Source organism: Sebastes umbrosus, chromosome 16 (assembly GCF_015220745.1).
Source record: "Sebastes umbrosus isolate fSebUmb1 chromosome 16, fSebUmb1.pri, whole genome shotgun sequence".
Lineage (NCBI taxonomy): Eukaryota > Metazoa > Chordata > Actinopteri > Perciformes > Sebastidae > Sebastes > Sebastes umbrosus.
Genome location: NC_051284.1, coordinates 8,734,787 through 8,756,765, shown reverse-complemented (window position 1 = coordinate 8,756,765; position 21,979 = coordinate 8,734,787). Strand labels below are relative to the sequence as shown.

General features: G+C 38.5%; 1 protein-coding gene across 3 annotated transcripts in view; it reads right to left on the bottom strand.

The window, feature by feature from the left end:
- Window positions 1-4,282: 4,282 nt before the first annotated feature.
- Window positions 4,283-21,979, bottom strand: part of lrfn5a (leucine rich repeat and fibronectin type III domain containing 5a) — a 148,570-nt gene continuing 130,873 nt past the window's right edge. For all 3 annotated transcript variants that reach the window (XM_037746742.1, XM_037746741.1, XM_037746743.1), the window contains 2 exons: window positions 6,849-7,122; window positions 4,283-6,285 (listed from right to left, as the gene is read on the bottom strand). In XM_037746742.1, the coding sequence (XP_037602670.1) occupies window positions 5,356-6,285; window positions 6,849-7,122 (1,204 nt within the window). In that variant the 3' untranslated portion in view covers window positions 4,283-5,355. The remainder of the gene's footprint in view (window positions 6,286-6,848; window positions 7,123-21,979) is intronic.

Sequence of the window (21,979 nt, the reverse complement as noted above, 5' to 3'; positions counted from 1 at the left end):
AATGAGTTTAAACAGAGGTGTGTTGTGCTTTTATCCATCTGTGTGTATTGTGGCAGTCCCTCAATAGAATATGAGTGAGTAATTACAGTATTGCTCCCTACTATTATGAGTACAAAACTCCTTTGTTTCAACCTGTCCATTATTATTTATGACACATGTGGTCCACTTCCACTCTGGACTAATAATGCTCATAGTCAGTATCACCATGGAAGATAAATAAACACATATGGTGCAGTGAAGTGCTGCATGACTTGCTGTCTTTTTCCACATGAATTCATGCGGTGCTGATGATGCAGGATGACAGTCACCAACACTGTCCAATGAATGAATTACCTGTTACCTCTTTTTTATATGCAATACATCAGTGTGAACATGAAACAGAGCAGAACTAGAAGGCAACGATGTACATTTTGTTTCTTTTTCCAGACCAATGCTGGATGTTTGGTGCTCTGGGACACTCATTTCATTCTTGATACTGATAAAAGATGAAAATCAGAGACATTGACATACAGTATATCTCCTGTATCTGGAAATAGTAACTTGTGTTCATAATGGCAATATACATGATGTTTGTAAGTTCAGATTTGACTGAGTTATGACATGCTTTATGTTAACAGGGTTGATGAGCACCAAGCAATTGTATCCATGTGCTCCCCATGTAGTGGTGGAACGTCACTAAGTACATTTATTCAAGTACACTTAAACCTATAGGCAGAACATTTTTGGCATCATTGGGCAAAAATTCCATAATACAGTTTCAGCATATTGTAATTCAAATGTTCTTGGTATAGTATGTCGAAAAAAGTCATAGTATAGTATGTTGAATAAAAAAAGTCATAATATAGTATGTTGAATAGTAAATGTCATAGTATAGTACGTCGCATAAAAAAAGTAATAGTATAGTACGTCAAAAAAAGGCATATTATAGTATGTCGAAAAAGTCATAAAAATGTAACAGTATAGTATGTAAAAAAAAAGGCATAGTATAGTATGTCGAAAAAGACATACAAAGTAATAGTATAGTATGTAAAAAAAAAAAAAATCATATATAGTATGTCGAAAAAAGTCATAAAAAGACATAGTATAGTATATTGAAAATAAGTTTTAGTATAGTATGTCGAAAAAAGTAATAATAAATTCTTAATTTAGTATGTCGAAAGAAAAGTCATTGTATAGTATGTAAAAAAAAAGTCCATGTATAGTAAGTCAAAAAAAAGTCATAGTATAGTATGTCGAATAAAATTAGTCATAGTATAGTATGTAAAAAAAAAGTTATAGTATAGTATGGCAAATAAAAAAAGTCATAGTATAGTGTGTCGAAAAAAAGGCTTAGCATAGTATGTAAAAATAAAGTCACAGTATAGCATGTCGAAAAAAGTCATAAAAAGACATATGTTGAAAAGAAGTCTTAGTACAGTAAGTCCAAAAAAAGTCATATTATAGTGTGTCGAAAAAAGTCATACTATAGTATGTCAAAAAAAAGTTATAGTATAGTATGCCGAAAAAAAGTCATAGTATAGTATTTAGAATAAAAAAGTCATAGTAGAGTACGTTGAAAAAAAATCATAGTATAGTATGTCGAAAAAGTCATAAAAAAGTCGTAGTATAGTATGTCAAAAAAGGCATAGGCAAATTGGCAAAGGAAACATAGTCATACTATAATATGTCGAAAAAAAAGGCAATGTATAGTATACGTAAAAAGTTCAAAGTATAGTATGTCGAAAAAAAAGTCATAGTATAGTATAGCGAAAAAAAGTCATGGTATAGTATGTCAAAAAAAGTCATAATATAGTATATGGAAAAAAAGTCATGGTATAGTATGTCAAAACAAGTAAAGTCATAGTATAGTATGTTGAATAAAAAAAATCATAGAATAGTATGTCGAATAAAAGAAATCAGCATAGAATGTCGAAAAAAGTCATAGTATAATTTGTCGAAAAAAAATCATAGTACAGTGTGTCGAATAAAAAAAATCATAGTATAGTATGTCGGAAAAAAAAGTCATAGTATAGTATGTCGAAAAGTCATAAAAAATACATAGTATAGGACCTCGAAAAAAAAGTCATAGTATAGTATGTCGAAAAGTCATAAAAAATACATAGTATAGGACCTCGAAAAAAAGTCATAGTATAGTATGTCGAAAAAAGTCATAGTATAGTATATTGATAAAAATAGTCATAGTATAGTATCTAAAAAAAAAGGCATAGTATAGTATGTCGAAAAAACATTCGTAGTATGGTATGTTGAATAAAGGAATAAAAAGACATAGTATAGTATGTTGAAAAGAAGTCTTAGTATAGTATGTCGAAAAAAGTAATAATAAAGTCATAGTATAGTATGTCGAAAAAAGTCATATCTGATTAATGCAAGTTCATTTATATGATTTACTGCACTTGTATGTTTTACTGCAATCATGTTAATCTTTTAGTTTAGTTCACCCAACCACACCTTAATTATCCTACCAAGACTGATTGCTTCAAGTTGAAGTGTATTTATGTTGAATAAAAAAAGTCATAGTATAGTATGTTGAATAAAATTTGTCATCGTATAGTATGTCGAAAAAGTTATAGTATAGTGTGGCAAATATAAAGTCATTGTATAGTACGTCGAAAAAAGGCATATTATAGTATGTTGAAAAAAAGAATAATAAAGTCATAGTATAGTATGTCGAAACAAAAACCTAGTATAGTATGTTGAATAAAAAAAGTCAGTATAGTATGTCGAAAAAAAATTCATTGTATAGTATGTCGAAAAGAGTCATAAAAAGACATAGTATACTATGTTGAAAAGAAGTCTTAGTATAGTATGTCGAATAAAAAAATGCTTAGTATAATATGTCGAAAAAAAGTAATATTATAGTATGTCGAAAAAAAAGTCATAATATAGTATGTCGAATAAAAAAATTCATAGTATAGTATAGCGAAAAAAAGTCATAGTATAGTATGTCGAATAAAAGAAATCATAGCATAGAATGTTGAAAAAAGTCACAGTATAATATGTCGAAAAAAAAGTCAGTAGAGTACATCGAAAAAAGGCATATTATAGTATGTCGAAAAATGTAATAATAAAGTCATAGTATAGTATGTTGAAAAAAAGTCATAATATAGTATGTCGAAAAAATGTCATGGTATAGTATGTCAAAAAAAGTAATAAAGTCACAGTATAGTATGTTGAATAAAAAAAGTCATAGTATAGTATGTCGAAAAAAAGTAATAATATATTACCAAAGTGTGTTTTCAGTTCATTAAAGTTAACTGTAACTTTTTTGGTTGCCTAAAAATGCCTTATTCAGCATTTGGTTGTACTTGGCTACACCGTCGTGCCACTTATGATTGGAAAAAACAAGATGGCGACGGCCAAAAACCATGATGCATAGTAGGTACCGTTGGATCGGTGTTTTAGATTGTGTTTTCTTTTGTATTTGTTTCCTTAAAAAAAATCTCAAAGACATGAAACAATGCAGTATCTGTGTGAGTGTATAAACACAAATATTTGTGGTGGAATTGGCTGCGATGCAAGGGCACCAGCTAAAATCTTGCCTATGGCGCCAAACTGGTCAGGGCCACCTCTGGTAGCAGCTGTTGTATTACAAGTTTTCCTGGTATTAAAATGTTGTATTTTTAAAAAGCCGTTCATATGTTCCTATGTTTTTGGTCCATTTTCTACTACTGCTTTGGGCATTAACATTTTAATATCTCATAATTTGAACAAAGATAAAACAATGAATATTTTTGTAAGCACTTAACAACAACACATCCCATGAGTCATTGGCATACTGTAAGGGCCTCATGGGAGCACTTCTTTCTGAATTGTCATACTCTCTTAAATGTGTTTGCAGCCAGGGAAAAGTGGGATGTTTGGAAATGAGATTCTCTACCCTAAATTAACAGCCAGACAGTGTGTGCGTGTGTGTGCGTGTGTGTGGGGGGGTTTCAAGCAAAACGCTGGTGCATCAAATCACAAAAAGATGAATGAAAATGTGAAACTTCAATTGTTTTAATTAAAAACTACCATACGTCTGTTCCGTTTTGGCAGTGGGAAATTGTTGTATTCCAAATGAAATGTAATAATGGGAAGAACAATTGATGCCACACACATTGATGCCAGATGAAAAGTGATTGTGACCTCCCATTATTGTTGTCTTTCCTGGTAGAAAGCAGCAATCTCAGTAGAGACTGATGCTGAAGACATATTGCAACAGTTAGAACGTCATCCTCGCTAAATATGCAAAGATCCAGTAAAGAATATATCCTCCATATGTATGTAAAACACACGTTTCACATTTCCAGTTTTCATTTTATCCCTTTTTATTTTACACAACATAACAACACAGTACATGTTGTCTTTTTCTGTACAGAAGCTTTCCGGGAGCTTGTGACCAACACAGGCTGCACTATACCAATGTCAGTGAAAAGCTCACAAGGTTTTTATGTTCTTCTTTTCTTTTATTCTTCCCTTTAAAAAATATCAATTTCGTAAGAGGTCCGTTAAAGTCTTCATTTGTATGTTACTGTTTGTCTCAGTTTGTGTCTGTCTATATGTCAAGAAATGTCTGTACTCCTCAGTAGGTAAGAAAGGCTATGTGTGAAATCTCTCTCTTCCTTTTTTGTCCCCTCCGTCCTAATCCCTCGTTCAGGGAGCATGGTGGAGTCCTAAATCCGGTTAGGTCATCTGTCAGAGGGTGTGTTAGTGCAAAAGAAGGCACCGACTGCTATTCTCTTGCCGTGGTATGGACACACTTCCTGTGGACGTGTGAACGTGAGAATGGTGTGCTTTGCAGTTCTTGTATTGTTTTTTAATCCTCTTTTTTTCCTGTAACAATTCCCTTTTCGTGGTATTTTCAGATAAGGTGAGCGTGAATCGGGAAATGACGTGGCGAGCCCATTGTCTTGTTTTATTTTGTGCTATAAAGTGGAACCAACGAGACAACTCGGGGACGCTACGAGACAAGGCGAGTTATCCACTTGCTGAAGGACCAACTGAAAAAACAGATCACCGTCAAAGTGAATAAAACTGTAAACTGAATACATAGAAATTCTGAAAATAAAAAAAACAGGCTGAAAAAGAAAAAAGTATGGTCACGCTTTCACCCATAAAACACACAGTCGCCCTCTCACACATATATAAACAAAGGTTCCGACATTAACACACACATACTGTACACACCGAAAACGCACACCGTGAACGGCAACAACGCGCACACTGTTTCATATGTCACAAACACACATTAGCCTTCAGTCATACACCTCTAGACAAAGTCAAACTAACACACACACACACAAAACCTCAGACGTACACTCATACAAAAGATAAACAATAATGGATAAACCAAAGTTTATGGGTGCTGTCTCCAGTTCAAACCGTGCTTTCTAAGATCCAGTCCGAATCGCACCGCCCTTTGTCCGAGTCTCCATCCCCGTCTTTCGGGAGTAGCATCCCGCTCATTGATTGGCTCCTTTTGTTCCGCATTATGCGCCCTATTTTGGGTGCTCCTCCTGCTCCCTGATGGGAGGAGTGAGTCTTTGAGCCTCCTTCGCTGAGCGAGTACCTCCTCCTCGCCCTGCTCCTCCCTGCCTCTTCCACAGGGAGAGTCTGGTACTTGCCGGAGACAGAAGTGCCGGCGCGAGGAGCCCTGCGCAGGATGGGCGTCTCTCTAAATCGGATGGAGTGGACGGGGCTCGGCGTGGCGAGAGGGCTGGAGAAATTGGAAGGGGGGAAGGGAGGCGGGGTTTGGTTGAGAGAGGTGGAGTTGTTGCGGTTGGTGTTGAGGTTCTCCAGAGGGGTGGAGGGGAGGAGAGCAGAGGACGCGGTGGAGAAGGAGGAGGAAGGAGGACGAGGGGAGGAGAGGAAGTTTTCAGGAGCGGCTGAGGTGTTGGAGCAAGGCTTACTCGGAGCGGGCTTCCGCTTTGGCTTGGTTAATGAACCAGTATTGCCGGTGGGCGACGAGACGCCAGCTTGAGCTCGCTCTTCATCCGCTTTCTCCCGTTCCTCAGCTCCAGCTGTCGGACTTCTGGCCGCCCAAGGCTGGCTGAGAACTGACGTAGTCGTGGAGCAGTCGGGAAGGGATGAGTCGGACGACTGGGTTATCGTATCCCTGCACCCTCCTCCTCCTGCTGCTCCACTCCTTTTCTTTGTGCCTCCCGAGAGGTCGTCTAATCCGATTGAGCCGTGTTTAGAGGAGCTGGGAGTCACAGTGCATCCCTGCGACTGCTGCCCATTGGTCTGCGAGTGAACGTTGGTCATCGACAATGAAACACCTTTACCCCCCTCACCAGGATTACACACCTGTGTAAAAAAACAGATGGAAGCTTAAATGTTTGATTAAATATTAGAAAATGACAAAAAAATACAATTTCTCATTGTAAGAAATAATGACTTACAGGGGACCCAGTAGCCTAGTGGTAAAGGAGTGCACATTTCTTGACTTCGATGCCAGCCAGGCACCTTTAATACATGTCATACCCTTAAACTATCACTGTGCAATTAAGGTAAATGCACAAAAAAAAACATAAAACGTTAAAAAGACTTCAAAATTGACTTTATATCCCCTAAGTTTTACGTTGAGAATCTTTTTTTTTTTCTAATTCCAAATGTCGGCTCCCATAGAAAGTCAATGAGACATGACAAACTTGTAGTAACATATAGACTCAATGGGATTTGGTTGCATGTTGTGATATACTATATCTCAAATGGTAAAAAAAAAAGTCTTGTGAGTGCTTGACAGTTAATCAGAAGTAGACTAGGCCAGATGAGGCCACCATGCGAAGCCCACGTAATGAAAAGCTCTCTCCTCTTATTCTCTCTCCTTTCTGGCCAGAGTGGATTAAGCGAGACAGACAAAGACCCACCTTGTAACGTATCATCAGGATGATAATGAAAACGAGCACCGAAGCCACTATTATCCCTCCGATGATGATGATCATAGTCCCGCCGAGGAACTGAGACTGCATAAAATGACACCTCATGTACTCCGACTCGGTGGAGAACTGCACACAGCCGACCACGCGGGTTGCTGTCAGAGAGGTGATGACATCGTCGTAGATGGCCAGCACGCAGAGGTCGTACTGGGTCCCTGCTGCCAGGTTGTTGACCAGGAAGTTCTTGCTTGATGGGGGGATCATTCTGTGGCATAGAAAGGGGGTCAGAGAGGGAGGAGGAGACAGGAAATACAGATTTTCAATCCTGGAAGAACAATGTACAAAGTACAATAAGTAGTGGAATGCACAGGTAATGATAGGGTTTGGATCCCTTCAACAGTTATACGGAACAAAACTCTGAAACCACTGCCCAACATTGACATAGTATGACCTTTGCAGTTGATATGGTAAACATGTGTGAAAAATGACCGATTTACACACCCAGAAGAGAAGCTCAGACGTGTTTGAATTTACTGTAAGTCCAATATTCATTCACATTTTAGCTCTGTTTTGGTCTCCACCAACACTTTTAGGGAAATATCTGGCTCTTTAGCTGCTAAATGCTCCACTGTGTTCACCAGCTCGTCGCTAACCATGTCTGTCTCAACACCTTTCACAAACAAGCAGTCCTGTGATCCATTAGTAATAAAATGTGAAATGGTGAGAAAATGGTGATCATAGCAGCTCCCTCGCTCTCCATTTATGCATGTGTATAGGTCCTGTTTGTGCATGTGTGTATTTCAGGCCTATTTGTGTGTAATGTGTAATAAAAAACGACAGAGGGAAAAATGTAAATACCCCTCGGGGATCAATAAAGTATGTTTTCTTCTACTTATTCTATTTGACACCCTCATGCAACTGCACATACATAAATTCTTATCTAACAGTGGTAAGACAGGCGTGACAAAGGGCTTCAGCATGTGATAATAGCAAGCACATATGCTTTCTGCACAACATACATAATTCATTCGACTTCTGCTTTGTTACAAAACACCTTCGTCCAGAGGAAAAATATTACAGTATATTGTTGAAAGAGGAGGAATGTAGCAAAATCGCTTTAACGCCACTAATTTCATTAACGCAATAACACAATCGATCTTTCGGAGGTTGTAACGGGCTCAGTTTTAAAGCTAGAATGCAGATGGTATGATATGAAACTAGAAAAACATAAGGGATCCATTGATATCAACCCTTTCATACTAGCTTGTCTCGAAGGAGGCTAAATAACGCTACAAACTTAGCCCACATTTTGGCGATGAAAAACTGGCATAGCCATTTTCAGGGGTCCCTTAACTTCTGACCTCAAGATATGTGAATGAAAATGGGTTCTATGGGTACCCACGAGTCTCCTCTTTACAGACATGCCCACTTTATGATCATCACATTCAGTTTTGGGCAAGTCATAGTCAAGTCAGCACACTGACACACTGACAGCTGTTGTTGCCTGCTTGATATGTTATGATTTGAGCATATTTTTATGCTAAATGCAGTACCTGTGAGGGTTTCTGGACAATATTTGTCATTGTTTTGTGTTAATTGATTTCCACCAATACATATCTACATACATTTGCATAAAGCAAGAATATTTGTCCACTCCCGTGTTGATAAGAATATTAATTACTTGACAAATCTCCCTTTAAGGTACATTTTGAACAGATAAAAAAACGTGTGATGAATTTGCGATTAATCGCGCTTAGCTATTTTAATCGATTGACAACCCTAGCAGAAATAAAAAACAAATATAAATAAAATACTCAACAGGGATTGAAGAATGGAAATGATAAAGAATCAATGCACTCAGATCCACTATGTATAGCTGAAGTGCTGAATCCTCGAAAACCCAAAAGTCATCAGCAGAACAGGAGACCAATTAGGTGATTTATTATTGCACGGATCAGGAGAGATGCCACAATCTTTCGCCTTCAGGTTTCTCGATATAACATACAAGGGAAATCGTTTTCAGCTCGCAGTGAATAAATCCGGATATTGTTTTCGACGAATACAAAGATGCTCTGCCATTTTGAGTGAAGTTGGTAATTCTTCACTGGACGTTTGTCACATTAGAGATTTGCACATTTGTCCTTCAGTTTCCCTTAAAAGGCTTGTCAGCTTTCCTGGAGTCCCTCATTAAAATGCTAATGAAATCCCTCATTAAAACCAAAGAGGGTGGCTAGTTCACAGCTCACGGCCTTGTGTGCACTGAGAGGAGCAAAGGGCTGTTTTGGTCAGGTTAAGCAGCTGGTTTAGAGATCGAGTTAAGCGAAGGTTAGGAGACATGGTGAGGTTTAATGGTTAGTATTAAGAGCTAGGGAACAAATGTAGCAGTAGGTCATTAGCGCGCCCTCGGTGGAATAACAGCACAAGGCTGTACGAGTGTGTGTGTGAGCATCTATATGACCCCATGAATACTAAACGGACCATCTGAACGCCATGAGTGTTCTCTTTGCTTCTCTTGATGTTTTCATCACTAAGGTGGTGAACCTTGTTCCCACACACACTCACAATGCCATTATTTTCTGTGTCAGGACACATAAAGTGACATTGAAGTGTGCAGGTTAATGATAGGAGCGAATTTCGCCGGCACCTACAAGCTCTGATACAAGCAGCTACATTTGTATACACATACATGCACGGACGGATATTAATATCCCTATTATTGCTGTGGCCTTGGGTTTCATTTGTGTGAATGTATGTGTGTGTGTGTTGTTGTGTGTCACATTTGCCAGCAAAGCATTAATATCTTTGTGTAAAATAATGTGTTTGTTTTATAACTCTGCGCGGCCCGCACATCCTGGGTTCATCTTTTTTTCTTGCAGGCATAAACACTGTCACGCTCTAAAACAGAGACCACTGTTTACCAGCTCATTAATACTGCATGTCTCTGGGATATGCATTCATATACCGGTATGTGTGCAGAACAGAGAGAGAGTAAACAGTTATGAATATTCAGTGGATTTTTGGAACATTTCTTGACCCTGAATGCCTGCACCTTTTGATTCTGCAATGATTTGGAGAGTATAGGAGTGAGACCTTAGCCAACTAGAATGGCACTCGGAGAGCGCAGACCTCCGCCAAGCTGCCCAAACACGATTGCCCCCCTCTCTGTGCAGCTTGCGCCATCAACCATGTGCATTTTTGTTTATGTTGAGATCAGCATCATGAACGCGTCATCAGTTACACTGCGCATGTCTTAAAGCCTGTGGTGTTAATGCACAAGCTGAGTGGAGTTATTAAAAAAAATTCCCGTAGATGGATCATGATCCGGATCGCCACAAAAATGTAATTGATTGTTCATTGTGCCACAACCCAGCCCTCCAAAAAAATGTCATTCAAATCCATCACAGACTTTTGGAGTAGTAATCCAAATGGACAAACCAACAAACAAACCAACAAACCAACGACGGTGAAAAGATAACCTCCTTCCCAGGCCTTTGGCCTTGGCGGAGTTAATAAACATGTGCAGATGCACACACACATATACATAAGAGATACCATAATCATACTTAAAAGTGAACACTCAAAGAGAAATTGAAATGCTTATGTATCTTTGGTGTAAGTGCCTGTAATTTGAATAAAAAAAATGTGTATAATTAACTCCATGAAATCCATCCTGGGGCTCAGTATTATTGTTTTATAATAATTATAATAATTATAATAGTAATAATACTTTATATTATTACTACTATTATTATAGTATATATAAAACCACCTTGATGATACATGATACATTGATAAATTGAAAAGTGTTCTCCTTCAACAAAAAAGGGAACAGTTTTGAAGGGAAATACAGTAATTCCAGGTGATTTTTTTTCTTTTTAACCAATATAACAAAAGAAATTCTTGTTATTCTGGGTGAAAAATGCCTTGAGCGCCTTCGTAGCCGAGTGGTAGTAGTGCATGCCATATAACCGCAATGCCCCAGGTTCGATTCTGGCCTTGGGGCTGGTAATAACTCAGTCCGTGGGGACTTGGGAACCGTACGGACCGAGTACAGAGTGTGGACTGGTAGCTGGAGAGGTGTCATATCACCTCTTGGGCACTGCCGATGTGCGCCTGTCCATCGACAGCCCCTTCACTCTGACATCTCTTCATTGATGCCTGTGTAAAGGTCCTGTTTGTGCATTCAAACCTATGTGTGTGTAATATGTAAAAAATAACAACAGAGTGGAAAAAATTCCCCCTCTGGAATCAATACAGTATGTCTTCTTCTTCCTCTTAAAAAAATGTAAATATGGAAAACATGGAGCGTTCTCTCTGCAGCAACAAGTTGTTATCACCATGCAAAACTATATTAATAACTAACTAATTGTAGTTATCAAAACGTACAAATAGGTGACAAATTTAAGTGACGTAGAGGTGTTTGGTTCAGGGCAGTAAACTGGTGGTACTGGCTGATAATGCCGTGGTGTTTATGTTCTCAGGCTTGTGTCGAAGGCGAACCTGATGTGGGTATGTTATAAATTGTCCTCCTACTCTCTCCATCTTTGACTGTTGCAGTTGCACCTTTGACAATAACTAGCAGATAATTCTCTCCCCATTTCTATTTCCATCATAATGTTGCTATCCTGTGAAAATGTATTAATCAGCCCAGTCTCACCAAATGGCGAATGAATGAATGACATGGTATTTTGTAAGTCATTTTGCGTGCAATAGCAACACCTTTATTGCTTTTGGTGTGTGACATGTGTACACCATGTAGTCTGTACTGACTGCAATATAAACACATTCGCATAAATATGCTACGCTCAGAGCAAGTGACGGAGAATAAAAAGTAAGAAAGACTGCTTATGGAGGGTGTGTGTGCTTTCTGTTCTTATATTACATTGTTTACGTATGTATTTTAAGCCCAATCATGATGTGTTTCCTAAACCTGACTAAGTGATTCTGTTGCCTAAACATAACTGCTGCGTACGCGAAAAGCCGCTTCACAACGTTAAGCCTGTGGCGTATCAGTGACATGCGACAAAAGTCTAAAATGCGTTATCATGACACACGGAAATGTCATGCTATTTATACGTCTTCCTGTGCGATTGGGTTGAGTTAATATTACAAGCTCTGAGCTCAGATATGCTCTAAATCCCTCCAGGAATACTGTAAGAAATGTACATATCTCGTAATGCCTTAGCCTATTGGGCCTAATCAACACATGTCATGTTAAGGCTTGTGCTTTATACATAATTGAAATTGGTTTAAAAAAAAAAGACACTTAAAAAAATGTGATAATAAGATGGGGTACTCTATATTGGAGGAACGGGGCACCACTATTCCAAAGGTTATTCTTTCAGTTGATGTTTTGATGATGGAGAATGCTATATAACATGTCAGTCCTCAATCTCCAAAACATCAACTTTTGTCTTCACTGTCTCCACATTAGCTAACTGTGCTTGGAAAGAAACATAAAGATCATGAAAACACAGCTCTGCTCTATTAGCATAGAGGAAAACCCCTTCTCCTCACATCAGCAAAAGAGAATCTATTATCTATCTTGATCAGTATCTTGTAGCACCATAAGTGGAAAGATATGCTTGATGAATCTGACTTATCTGGATATCTATTAGTAACTTTTGTTCACAGTGAAGGCAGGCAATTGTGATTTAAAACAGCAACAAGGCCAATTAAAAAAACAAATGTTGCAGCTGTGTTTAATTCCAAAAAACACTGAATGTGTTTTGGTTAAAAATATGTGAATGGGCTGCAATTATGTACCTTGCTTGAGGGTTTGTTTGCTGCTTTGCCATTATCCCACACGAATAAATGAAATTATCTCTTTTCTCCACCTCAGAAAACCTTCGCTTCTAAGAAACCCATTCGCTGCACGACTTCTCCTCCTGACCTGGACGCGGCCCAAATGAGTTTTCTAAACGAAATCCATCCAACCGGACGCTCTGGCCAGTGACACTCACACTGCATAGTTTTTTATTGTCAGCGTGTAAGCCAAGCTGTCATCATTTATAATTCAAAGATACAATGCAACAATCGAGATATTGATAATGTTCTTCGGCGTGTTTGGACCCCTGTTCCGCCGCATGCTGAGTCCACAAAATACATTTTCATGCAAATCAGAGAATTTTCTTTTTTGTCTCGCATACGATTATTTCTCGACTGTGTGAGCCGTTAGCATTGTGAACTCATCCAAACTGACTCATTCATTGTGGTTAATTTCTTTGTGTCTGAGCTGAATCTCGCTGCCAGTATTTGAAGCCCTACAGTGGGCAGATGATTGCCTTGGCCGAGACTATTACACTAATCTATCTACTCTGCTCTGCCAAGCCCTCAGCCCAGGGCGCCTGTGTACGCGTGTGTGTGAGTGTGTGTGTGTGTTTCTGGGGGTTTCATTACGCTTTCATTACACGAGAGAAAGTGTCTGCGTGCATGCTCCCTCTATGAGTAGGCATTTGTGTACTTATGTCTATACGTGTCTGCAGTATATGCTATGTGTGTACATACATGTGTGTGAGTTCCATTACAGTAATCTTCTCCTCCCGCAGCAAACCTCCTCTTCCCAGTGGCTGTCATTGTGTCTGGCTCTCCGCCAACATCCATCACCGATACAGCACTACATGCTGGTATTGCGTATGCACGTGCACGGATGTGAGTGTGCATGTGTGCATGTTAATCAACTCTAGCTTTTTCCTCACTCTAAAAGCCAGGAGGACAATGTGATCTCCATTAGTCGCTCTCATCTTTTTGACTCAAGACAAATGATTGCCTCCATGCACAGAGCAGTGAACTATGATACTAGATTGTTCTACTTTCAGGCCATTTTCACTTGATTAAATATCGGACAAAGCCTACAGGACACAAACATGCATTATTCCAGGAAAAAAAAAAAGGCATTGAAAACAATGATTCAACACACAAGGCGAGGGCTTCCAGGTTGAGCTGGGGCCGTGCGATAAGAAGCCAGGGCTTCTAATAACTCAGCTACACTGCAGTCAGTGGCTGCCCTTGCAGCAGAGCCCAGTCAGACCATGTGTGACAGCAACGTCCAATGTTTTTTAAATGATATTCAGTGCTCTGGGCTAGCTCATTAGTGGTTTCATGTAGCTGCAGGGGGATACTGTTTTTGCATTTTATTAGGGGAGTGTAAGCTGTCCAGTTTTGAGGCAAAACTGAATTTCATTTGTGTGTTTTTTTATGGAGTTTTCTGAGAGACTCGCACCCGACAGCTGTGAAGCAACTGGCATTAAACTCGGTTTTACTTGCAAACTTCTTTACGTCATGTCATATCCAAGACTTAGAGTCACAGGTTTACTCTATGGTTTTGACTAAATTAAAGGAATAGTTCAACAATTTGGGGAAACAACCGTATTTGCTTTCTTGAAGCGAGTTAAATGAGAAGATTGATACTTCTAATGGTAAATATGAAGCTACAGCCAGCAGTCACTTAGCTTAGCTTAACATAAAGACACAAGGGGAAACAGCTAGTCTTGCTCTATTGACAGGTAACAAAATCCACCAAGCAAGCCTTGCAAGCTTGATACATTATATCTCATTTGTTTAATCTGTTGCAAAAATATACTATATACAAAATTACTTCCTGGAGTTTCGGGTTTGGGTTGTTAAGTTTAGGCTAAGCTGGTACGTTATATCTCATTTGTTTAATCTATATAAAAAAAATTCCGTAAAAAACATTGAGTTTTACCGGGGGTTATGTCCCGGACTACTTCTTGGCCGGGCGCAATTATTTCCTAGAGACTCTGGTTTTGGTTGTTAAGTCTAGGCTAAGCTGATGGTACCTTTATACTTTCTGTTAGAATTAGACTAGAGTGATCTCTTGACAAGCTTATTTCCCAAAATCTCAAAATATTTCTTTAAGAGTGAAGTTAAAACGAAGCAACTACAAAATATTGTCCATATGACAAATTGTGTCTGCCATGAAGTGATATCTCACAATTGAATTCTGGATTACGTATATATTGTATTTTGCAACTTCAACAGCTATAAAAGAGTAGGCTATATAATAAATAATAATTAAAGGCCTTTATACACCGGGGGCATGATGAATAAATGTCACGGAAATGCAAAATACTTGCCTCTAAATATTATATGTCTAGGGCTTTTATTGTGAAAGGTAAGAATGGAAACAGTGGACCTGGTCTGCGCTGCCTTTGTCAAGGTTGAAAGGAGAAATAATGTTTGCCGTCTTGGTTCAGACTACGGATCCCCTGTGTTGTTGTTTCATAAATAAAGGCGCCACTCAACCCGTTCTGCACAACTTGATGTCTTTATTTGCGGTTTAATGCTAAGAAAATTGACCGTGTTACAAAAAAAAATTAAGCCGCTTCTTCGCCTCGTAATATTCGTAATATATTGACGAGCGAATAATCACATGAAAGAAATGCCGCCGGTGTGTAAAGGCCTTAAGAAATTTGTATTTTATTTTGATATTGTTACATGATATTAGGTTATTTCAATCATAACTTCAATCTACAACTCCATGACACTTAGACAAACTCTATCTGTTGATGGAAATCCTGTGATGTGATCAAAAGCTCCAGAACAAATACTAAATGGAAACTGCCATTTCCAAAGTCAAGAATGAGCTTTAGCTTTTAAAACAACATGGGCGAGAAATTAACATGCTGAGAAAAAAATCAAAATTGAACATTTCCATTACAGCTGAGCACCTCATTTGGTGTGACTAAAAAGCAACAGAATAGCTACTAATTGACATTGCGGTGAGATTGTTTTCCCCAAAAAATGCTGAAAAATTTAATTTGTACAAAATTTAAAGCAACATTTCAACATTTTCATTATATTCTAACATCTGCTTATGTTATTAGATAGCATCACACACACCAAACCCCTGCTAATGAAGCTGTTACAGCAGTTACATTTTCTTGGTATATAGTAAAAGATGAAACTACTTTGGTGCAAATATCAGTGGGCTCCTGTAGTACTGTACATTACCACTATCCACTATCATTAGAAATGTTTGAACTGAAAAACATTGTAAAACTCCACAGCAGTGTTGGGATGGGACCAAAATTTGGGTCACAGATATCTAAAAGTAGGTTGCCCAATTATTTCAGAAAATGGTATTCAGTGCTTCTGGCTAAAGCCTCCCATGCTACCGCAATGCAAGCTAGTCTAAATTAAATAGCCTGAAACATGGAAAACTTTGTCAGATAAGCCAACAAAATAGCATGCAGAAGCAGTTATGGGTTTTAACAAACTTTTCTTTACACTGCACTTTTTAAACATGTGTTATCCTCATGCTTATTTTTGCTGTTATATAATGCACGCACTAAATGGCAACGTGACATTTTTTAATGATTCATTTCCTTCTAATTCAAAATCTTTTTTTTTTTCCCTGTACATTTTCTCAACAATTAAGGAAACAATAACACACCACATTGTAAGGCAAACAAGTGCAATCAAACCAGTTAAGAATAACTGGTTTCTAAGCACAAGGAGAAGGGAATTAATGGTAGTTCAACTCCTGCCCCATTACTGTTGACCTCGAAGCTAATGTGGCTTATACGGCAGATGGCATGCTGCCATGCTAATAGGTCTGAGTCTCTCAGGCAGACAGAAACATTGCAGAAGTTAGCTTCTTATCTCTGTTTTACCATGCATAATGCCCCTGATGCCAGAGCTAATGGTTAACAAGCACCCACACAGCTTGTAGTCAGAGGTGGAACAGGGATTTTGAGCCCAGGCCAGGTGGGATTCGCCAACACCTCCCCATCCATTTTTATTCATAAGACCCTATTCAGAGTCCAACTCAGAGAACAGTTGCTGCAAAAGTAAATATTAGCCACCTAGCTAGTGGTCTGGCAATTATTCCACAGTTTTTTTAATGCAGCAATGGAGCGGAACAGTTCACACTGGTGGAAACAACTTGTTCCGAAGATAAGGATAATATTTTTCCACCGATGAACAGCCCAAGAAATTAGTATTTTAATTACAGCCATAATATTGCAATTCCCAATAAAACACACTTTATTTAAATGCCAGAGTGGAGGAGTATTATCTAAAAACGGTAATTATTGCCACCCTTTGATTTGCTTTCCTCATAATCATCCTCAGACAACCAAAATAACCGAGAAGGAAAATAGCTGGAAAGTTCAGCTCCTTTATGTGGAAATATTGTACTAATACTCCTCTCTTATCAATCAACACAGATGGCAAGAACATCAAAGTATTTTTGTTTGCTCTTATCAGTTAATATTACAATCAAACAAACAGCAACAACAAAACAAATCTTAACTTAGAAATGACTTTAAGAGCAGTTCAATTATTTCTTGGTTTGTTGTGGTTTTTATATCATTCTATTGCTTCGCAGTGGTGTTCCTTATTTATTCAGACCCGAACATTCACACTTTGGTCTAAGTATGTATGTTTTAGCGTCAAAATGCTTTTTTTCCAACTTTTTCCCGCGTGACCTGACGTAGGTTTCTGCATGATGACACTGCTACATTACAATTTACATCCTTAGTCAGAGTATTAACGTTACATACAGTAACTTAGATGGTGGTACTGCTGTGGATGCCACCTTTGGATCCAAAAGTCCCACAATAACACAAACTAACTAGCCGATCGATGCAGCGGTAGACAAGAAACTCCTGTGTTCTGCAAGGTAAAATTACTGTTTTTTTTTAGTCTGGTGGCTTTGAAGAGAGCATATATAACGGCTTCAGATCCCTGTCGAAAAGGGCTGTCCGACATCAAGGTAAAGCAGTGCAGAACTTATACCAATCTCTTCAAAGCCACCAGACTCCATTGACGAAAACAGTAAGTTTACCTTGCAGAACGCAGCAGTAAACATACAACCCCACTTCAAAAAATCTGAATTTCCAAATTTAGCACAGCTAACATTGACTCAGCTAGTGATAGCATTTACATTATTCATAATCTTGTTGATTAGCTTACTTTGGTAATTTACCTCACTGCTTGTTGCTAACAGCTGAGTGGGTGTTTCCATCTGAAAACCCTGGAAAAGAAAGCAAATGGACCCACCCTTTGATATCCATTTCCTCTTATGTATGTATTAAATCAGTAAATAATTTGTCAAACGTGATGAACAGTGTGTGATCTTCTCTTGAATAGAGACAACCAGCTTTTATCTTTTGCCAATTCCTATTTCCAACACTAAAGGAAAAAGGCTCCACACTTAGCATGATCTCATTATCACAAGCAACGGCAGAGTAGGCTACATGTCAAAGTGCCGTGCGACGAAAGCTGTCCCAGATGTGGAGAAGACATTTCAGCACCATCTGGAGCTGGGTGGAGACCTCCATCTGCCCAGCTCAGCTCCATTCCTCCAGTTTAGCTGAGTCATCTACATTTCTCTTTAATGCTGTGCTCGGCTCCTTTCACACTTTCTCCCTCCATACTGTCATTTCTTCCCTTATCTACTCTCACTTGCTTTTAAATCTGTTGTTTTTAATCTCCCATACATTATTTTTTTCTGTATCTTCCTCGAGTAATTGCTTTTTTTCATTTTTTTGGCTTTCTTTCTATTCCTTCCTCCTTACATTTCCTCCATCCTTCCTTCTCTTATTTTTTTTATTTCCTTTTGCTCACTTCTCCTGCCATTTGTTCCTTTTTTTTCTCCTGTCATTTCTTCCTAAAATCATTATTTTTTTCTCTTTCTTTTGATCATTCTTCTTTCACTATTTTATAATTGTATCTCTTCATTCTTACTTCTTCCCATCTTTCCTATTATTACCCTTCATCGTACCCTTCTTCTCCTTTTTATCCTTTCTTCTAAACTTTCTACATACTACATTATGCCCTTTTTTTACCCTTCCTCTTTGGTTCCTTCCTCCAAGCTTTATTTTATCCATTTGTCCTCCCAAGTATTCTTCTTTTTTCCTTTTTGCCATACTTCTTGTCACTCATTATTTCCTATATTCCTTCCTTTCTCGCAGTCTCTTTGTGCTGTATGTTCCTCTCTTCTTCCCTCCTGGTTTTCTTCTTTTTGTCATTCCTCCCTCTTCCTTCCTGCTTTCTTTCCCTCCCTTTCACTTTCCATCCATTTTATCTGATTTAACAGAGTCCCATAAATCTTCTTCATGTTCCGTTTGTCTCCTTCTATCCCTCCTTCCTTCCTTGCTTCCTTTCCTGCCTTTTACCACTCCACCCCCTCTTCAGAGTCATCCTTACTGCTGTGGTAGTTCCCCCCATTTAAAACCCCTCAGACTACTTACAACAATAAAACTGTTACATTAGGCCCGCGATATGTTTATGGTGCTATAAAATCAGAATTGGAACATTACGGCGGGATAAAGGCGGATGTTTTTTCACGCCTTAAGCACAGCTGAGCAAGGTGTTATACCTAGGCCGCAGGGACTATAGAGAAGGATAAACTACTCCGTGCTAGTGAGAGAGAGAGAGAGAGAGAGAGAGGGAGGGGAGAGTATTCCGTTTTAAAAGCCTGGATTCATCCCCCATCCCCTGTTGTGTAGCCTCATAAAAAGCTTGCCACACAATTTGCTTGATGTGTAGTTTTTTTGGCAAATGGCAACCAGACCCTGTAGCTCGATGGATCTGCTGGAGCGGAAAACAACCGCTGAATGAACATAGAGGGGAAAAAAAACAAAACAACAACAACAGGCAGAGCAGATGAGGACTGGATAGAGAGGGGATGGGTTTGGGATGTGTGTTATTAAGTAACTTAGTGAATGTCAAAGTGGAGTTTGTGTCCCATAAAAGACAACGTAGCCTCAGTTTTTGGCAGATATTTTGAACCCTTTATGTCTGCAGGCTTGGAGTGGATGAACTCTAAGTCTTATATTTAGGTAAAATTGTCAAGGCTCAGCCTCCTAGCTATACTGCTAATGTTCTTATTCCCTATGGTCCTCATCTCTACACTTTTGGTTGCTCAGAGATACAAGATGAACTCCAAATGGTATTTTTTCTTTTCTTATCAGGATCCCCACATCATGGGACAACATATCTTAGCCATGGCTGCAGCTACTATTGAGGACACGTGCACATTGTACGTTTATGTGCCTTCACGCCGGCGACAGCCGTGGTCAGAGGCATTATGTTTTCGGATTGTCTGTCTATCTATCCGTACATCCGTAAGCCTTGAGGGAATTTCTTCAAATTTGGGACAAACGTCCACTTGGACTTAAGGATGGACTGATTTGATTTTAGTGGTCAAAGGTACTCTTGTCATCTCTGAAACGCCTAGAGTGAATTTCTTCAAATTTGGCAAAAACGTCCACTTAAAGTCAAGGAAGAACTTCTATGATGATGAATGTCTAATAGGATAAAATGATGAAATGATGATATTTACAGACCTGGATTTAAACTGCAACTTGACTAAATGGCGGAGGCATACAACTGAGAGGCCGTAATTCTGAAAAATTGGCAAATATAGGCCAATATACACACTAGTAGTATTTAATAAAATATCTTTCTTTGAATTCTTTATCCTTTATATTCCTTTCCCTAATTTTTATTTTTGATCTACGTGTAATTATTATCATTGCATACTTGCCTGTTAGCATATCCTTATCCAGAATTCCACGATTTTCGATGCAAAACTTTTAAGCCAACAAAATCATAAACAAATAAAGGTTTCAGGTTGTCCTCTCCAGAATTGTATTCCTTAATGTGTGGATAGGACTTTGAAATACCATTTTGGACATTGGACTCTCGCAAGGGGTCGCAATATGAATCTGAGGGGTTGAAAGAGTAGGAAATAAGAAATAACCGAATTCTGTTTTTCAGACTTCTTTCAGACAAAAACAAGACAAAAAAGTTTGCCTTTTCCTTACTCTAAATACAGTATGGTCCTTTCTCCCTTATAAAACAATCTGAGAAGCAAAAATCACTCTTCAATTGAACTGCACACAACTCACACAGACGCAACCTTGTTTTCACTTGTGACAAAAAGGTCCAAATAAAGGCATAACCTAACCCAAATGTTAGTACTTTATTAATGGCTTATTATTGATATAAAAAGAATGACTACATGTCTATGTTATATAAAATACCCTATTAGAGAGCAGTATTCTCTCTATCACATATCTTTAACAGCCTATTTACCCCCATCATTGTTTAATCTATCCATTGACTAAACAATACATCTATTCATCCTATCATTTGTGAACTCATTATTACCGTAATCTCAGAATGGCTTGCATTCATCCAAACCCTTAATTAAGTGCAATAATTGGCTCTACGTCTGAATAAGAGCACATTCTACTTTGTGGCAGTTTTATGGTCGGCATTGTCGATGCTGGCTGTGAGTTTTATTATCATCATCGACACGGCTGTGGATTGTTCAATAAAACCAGCGAGGTGTAAAGGCCAACGACTGCATGATAGGTCATGTGTAAAAGGTTTAGCACATTATTTCAGCGACATCATGCCTTCCCTTGACCTGACCCTGAAATAAGGGGTTAACAGCTGAAGCTTAGATAAGGGCTGTGGGGATGACTCAATTTAGTTCCGTACAGTGTGCATTCAAGAAGGAGAAGAAAAGAGAAAAATAGACAAGATCCGCAGATGGATGAGTAGCAGAAGATATATCTTTTGGTAGCCATGTAATACAAGTTTTTGCCATAGCATAGATCCCTACAGTTTAAATTGGCAATCGAGGAGTTGTTTGCTTTAACTTAACATTATGAAATATGATTGCAATGTAATGATGTACAATGTAATGGCTACAGAATGATTACACCATCTGCATTTAGATTGGTTTCCGATAAGCCCCGCTTTCACTATGCAATCCTGTCTGCCACCGGGTCAACATCTACCGGGAAAACGAAGGCTTGATTTAAGGCACAAAGAAGAAGATAGCACTTGAGTTGTGCCTTAACTTATGAAGGCACACTCTTTATTGCCTCCCACATATAGAAGTCCTACAAATAGAAGCCCTAGATATATACACTGCATCACTGCTTACCAGAGAACATTTCGCTCAGAGTCAACTTAAAAAAATAGCTTACAGTAGCTATCCCTAGGTGGCGGAAATGGAGGACGGTGGAACAACCGGAGTAAACTCTACTGGCAAAAGAGCCCCGTTGACGGATGAGGCAAAGAAGGTGAAGAGTGATAAAAAAAAAAAAAAAACAACATTCTTTCTACTAAGCTAGATC